General features: G+C 39.0%; 1 protein-coding gene across 1 annotated transcript in view; it reads right to left on the reverse strand.

Annotated features, from left to right (window-relative positions):
- LOC119419549 (GRIP and coiled-coil domain-containing protein 2) overlaps positions 1 to 2507 on the reverse strand; it is a 24696-nt gene extending 22189 nt beyond the window's left edge. The window contains exons 1-6 of the mRNA XM_037686890.1: positions 2312 to 2507; positions 1719 to 1781; positions 1165 to 1249; positions 992 to 1071; positions 800 to 904; positions 162 to 666 (exon numbers count right to left, since the gene is read on the reverse strand). Coding sequence (XP_037542818.1) covers positions 162 to 666; positions 800 to 904; positions 992 to 1071; positions 1165 to 1249; positions 1719 to 1781; positions 2312 to 2317 — 844 coding nt within the window. The 5' untranslated portion in view covers positions 2318 to 2507. The remainder of the gene's footprint in view (positions 1 to 161; positions 667 to 799; positions 905 to 991; positions 1072 to 1164; positions 1250 to 1718; positions 1782 to 2311) is intronic.
- Between the last annotated feature and the right edge of the window lie 2393 nt (positions 2508 to 4900).

Here is a 4900-nt window from a genome sequence, read left to right on the forward strand (position 1 = left end):
ATATATAAATAAAAAAAATTATATTATATATATATATATATATATATATATAGACGTTAATTGTAATATAATTATGTTTACAAGCATTAAAAGTTGTGTATACAAAGTATTTACTATAAATGAAATCTCAAACAGGAAAGACTGTAGCTGAACTTCTGTACCTTTGAGAGCAAGCTGTTCCGTTAGCTCCTCTGTGAGCAACAACAGACGCTCTCTTTCAATCTCCCAATCCTCCTCCAGAGCTCTCATTTCCTCCTCGTGCTGCTGACTCTTCTGAGCCAGGTCCTCCTTCATGTTCTCCACATCCTGCTGGGCCTTAGTCAACTCCTTTTGGTAGTTCTCCTGCAACTCAGCAATCTCTTGGGAATTCCTTTCTTGGTTTGCCTTCAGCTCCGCTTGAACAGTTTCCAGCTGAGCTTCTAAGGAGTGTCTGACGGCTTCTGCTCTCTTTTTTGCATCGTCATGATCTGCTTTGCGTTCTTTCTCCCTTTCGCTCTCCCTCTCTCTGTCACGCTCCTCTCGTTCTTTGAGTAATTTCTGAAAATAAGCCACTTCTTCCAGGTGTTTGCTTCTGGATTCCTCAATGCTGCACTCAAGGGTTTTGATCTTCTTTTGCTGGTCCTCCAGTGCTCTCTCATGCTGACTTTGCAGCACAGCTAGATCCTCCTGAACAAAAGAAGAGATCGGACAATATGGCATTTATTACAGTAAAACAACTTTACCTGTCAGTCTTCAGAAATTCTGTCTAGGATTCAGTTTACAGCAAATAAATAAATGTTATACTCATGCTGTATTTCACCTTGGCTTGCTGTTTAGTCTTTTCTAGATCTTTGCGTAAGCGAGTAAGACTTTGTTGAGTTTCTGCCTTCTCCAGAAGCAAGGCATCCATCCTTGCAGTCAGCTCCTGTTACACAGCAACCCAATATAAAACAGCAGCTATGAAACAGTATTTTATAAGAGATACACAATTGATGCTACTCTAAAAACAAACCTGCATCAAAGAGGTATCATCTGAATTTGCATTGCTGTTTTGTGGTTGCTGTTTGAGGGATTCAATTTCTTTTTCCAAGTCTGAAAAGACAAATATTGTCACAAACTTGTCCACTTTTAGTTCACATCTACAAACTTAGACCTAATAACAAAAAAGAAGTGTTGGGCAGAGACCTGCACATCTGCTCTTCGTCTTCTGCATAACAGCCATCTGCTTTTTGGCATATTTGATAAGGTCATCTTTGGACAGTGTGTCCAGCTAAAAAAAATAGCATGAAGAAAATAAGAGGTGAAGCACAATAAAGATCCCCCCAAAATTTAATTTTGATGTAAAAGCTGACTAACATCAAGTAATGTTTTAAAATAATGTCAATACTCTTTTGTAAAGGCCATTATAAACTTTACTGTGAGGTAATTGGGACACTTTACAGCTTCAGTGCTTCTCTTCTGGTGGTTCAAAACCAGTTTCACAATAAAGCAAACAAAAAAAATCCAGTGTGATCATTAAGTACACAACAGGTGACAATGACTCGAACAGCTAATGGATGTGGATGGATTAGTGACACTCAAGGAATTTGCTTGAAGTTTTCTACAACTGCTGAAATTATCAACTGGTTCAAAATGAAGAAACCCTTTAAATGTGAGCAGCAACATCTCATACATCAAGAAAGGAAGGACAGCTGGTATTTAATGAAGCACAAGAAAAGGATAATTGTTAAAGAATGTACCTTTGATTTTGAGGCACCTGCTTGTGATGGAGTCCCAGACTCAGCTGCAGTACCACCAGGATCCTTTTAAAAATTCAAATAAAAAAGCTTTTTGTAAGTCAAACTAAAATAAATTATAAGTGAACTCTTTCTGTTATGTCATTTTCTTTGCAGCTTTTTTTTACAAGTCTGTCTTTATTTGCTTTATAACAAACCCTTTTCAATTAGAAATGCATAAATACAAATTAGACAAGTATTTTAAATAGAAACTGTCCAGATGACCTGACTGAAAATTGTTGGATTGTATACCTGGATTATTGAGCATGGACTTAGTTGGTTTAAATAGAAGCATTTACATTACCAAGTAACCAAAATGTTCCTTAACAGTAGAAGTAGAAAATAAATTCAAGGTGAATGCTAACAATAAAGCATTTTTATGAATAAAACACAAGTACATGGTTAATCCATACGCTTAATTGCAGAATTGAGGTATCTTAGCTTGTTAAAGTCGGCTGTCAGCTTCATTTATATAAAAAAGAGGCTGTTAGAAGCGTTAGAAGTAAGATAGTTAGATTAGCTGAAGCTAGCACATCGACAGCCAACATTTACCTTACCTCCATCTCTGCCTGTCGGCTCTTCAGCTTCTTCTGTCACTCAGAGAGAGAAATTCAGCTGATCGAAAATACTTCGTTTAATATTCAGGGTTATATCAAATATTACGGAGTCCTAAAACGAGGACATTTCCTCTGTTTTGGTTGTGAGCTAACAAGCTAAAGCAGCAACCTACTTCCGCATTCGTCAACGGTAAATCAGGTCACGTGTCCACAACAACGTATCAGAAAAGGCAAAAAAACTTTTCCTTTCAGGAATTTATCTAACAGTTTCTAGTATAAAATGCCCTAACCTAATTAATTGGCAACATTTTTAACTAACTGCTTCGCTTTGTTGTGTCCCACCTATAAACTCAATGAAATAAAGACATTAACACAAAAATTGCACAAAGTAAGAAGCAGTCTTAACAGATGGAAACACGGTTTTAACTATAGGACATGGAATAACATGAATATGCTGCTATTAAACTGAAAAATGCCATTGAGCTGGTTATTACAGTACCCAGTCCTCAAACTTTTCTACTTAAACTCAGTATGACAACTCTCTTTTCTTGAATGTTCTATTAATTTCTTGATCTTTATCAAACATTATCTAAAGTTCATTTATTATGAGAATGCGAGTAAAGGTCAAATTGTGATTTTTGAACTTGAGGGAATGGTACTTTTTGTAGATAATGTCTCAAATTGCAAACGAGGTTGTAATAAATAAAAAAAAAAAAGAGTAGTGTTTGTACAGTCAAGTCATCTGGACAGTTTCTTTTTTGTAGAGACGTTTCGCCCTTTATCCGGAGGGCTTCATCAATCTGAGAAGTAAACTGTTTCCGCTCCAAGCAGTAAACTCCTTAATTGGACCAACCAGTTTGCTGGAGATAAGATGGTTTCTGGGGGCTGTCCTGTCCCCCATCAACTCCTCCCAGGCAGCCAGCCACAGCCAAAGCGGTTCAAGGCAATCAAGTTCATGCTCAGTCATCCAGGTAGCAAATCCAATAATGCTCAGTCAGGTCACCTGGACAGTTTATTTTTTGTAGAGAAGTTTCGCCCTCTATCCAGAGGGCTTCATCAGTCTGAGGAGTTCCAAGTAAACCGTTTCTCCATCAAGCAGTAAACTGCTTAAGTGGACCAACCAGTTTGCTGGAGATAGGATGGTTTCTGGGGGCTGTCCTGTCTCCCGTCGACTCCTCCCAAGCAGGCAGCCACAGCCAAAGTGGTTCAAGACTGAGGAAGCCCTCCAGGTAGAGGGCGAAACGTCTCTACAAAAAAAGAAACTGTCCAGATGAGCATTACTGGATTTGGTACCTGGATGATTGAGCATGAACTCTGTTGGAGTGTTTGTAGTTGCAGACTAGTCATCTATGATAGCAATTTTTTTCTTACAGATGTGAATTGTGGCAGTATATTGCACATGATTGTCTTTGTACATTCATAAAGATTACTAAAAAAAATTAAAGTGATAAAAGTATTTTACATTTAAAAAAACATCTTGGGGTCCAGATAACATGTCAACAAGGGCTACATTTGGCCCCCGGGCCTTGAGTTTGACACATATGATTTAGAACAACAAAAAGCGGGATTTTTGCCCTCCTGCTGACATCAGGACTGTCAAACTGAGTTTCTGTATTCTCCTCAGATCCAGTTTTATCTGTTGAATATGGAGGGCGCCTGTTTTGACACAAGTGACGGAGGCACCGACAGGGGCAACTAAACTTGATGCCTCTCATGCTGACAAGGCTGGCATGCTCTGAGCAGAGGGGCAAAGGCTCCGTCGACTCCCTGTCTCATCTGGAAGGGACCAGTCTCAGCCTTCCAGTCCGCCTGGGTCAAACACACCCATCCATCAACGGGCCCCTTCCTTGCTTCCTCTCAGGGCACCCAGCAGTATTTTGCTGCCATTTTTCTCCCCCCACTCGTGGCCGTCAGTCAGGGACAGCTTTACAGTAATATAACTGACACTGGCTGGCGTTCAGGGAGTAATGAATGGCCTGGCTGGGTCTATCAGGAAGAGGAGCGGACGCACTTTCATGCTCTTGCGTTTCCCCATTTCAATCTGTCTCACTTCTTTCTGCTGGTTTTGTTACAACAACAACCACATTTCAAACTAACAGGGAGACTGAGATGCATCCATCTCATTTGTGGTGCTCTCTCTCACAAGAGCTCTCTGTTTAAACACCATTAAATATGCACTAATTGTAGACCTTACACAATATTTGACTTTCAAAACCTCAAGGCTGCAGTAGTTAATTGTCATTACCTGCTTAAACACATGCAGTTAAAATATTATTAATCTATTTTTCTATTGTTTATTTTATGTCCATGAGATTCTGATTCAAACATTTTATCTTCAAAGATGCAGCAGCTTATTTTAGGTCACTGTTGCACCGCTGATTGTTACAGATGGCCTTTTTCACGAGTATAGGTAAAACTAAGGCAATATTGATGTCTACCACCACGGTGAGCTTGCTCGACATTTATCTAAAACCCAATGACATATTGGAAACTCATCACTGACTATATGTAATGGTTTTCATTTTATATTTATTTTTGGTGTAAATTGTGGAGATTTTACATTTACGTCTTTGGACCATAATGTTCAGA

Source organism: Nematolebias whitei, chromosome 13, assembly GCF_014905685.2.
Source record: "Nematolebias whitei isolate Nwh7 chromosome 13, NemWhi1, whole genome shotgun sequence".
In the NCBI taxonomy this organism is placed as follows: domain Eukaryota; kingdom Metazoa; phylum Chordata; class Actinopteri; order Cyprinodontiformes; family Rivulidae; genus Nematolebias; species Nematolebias whitei.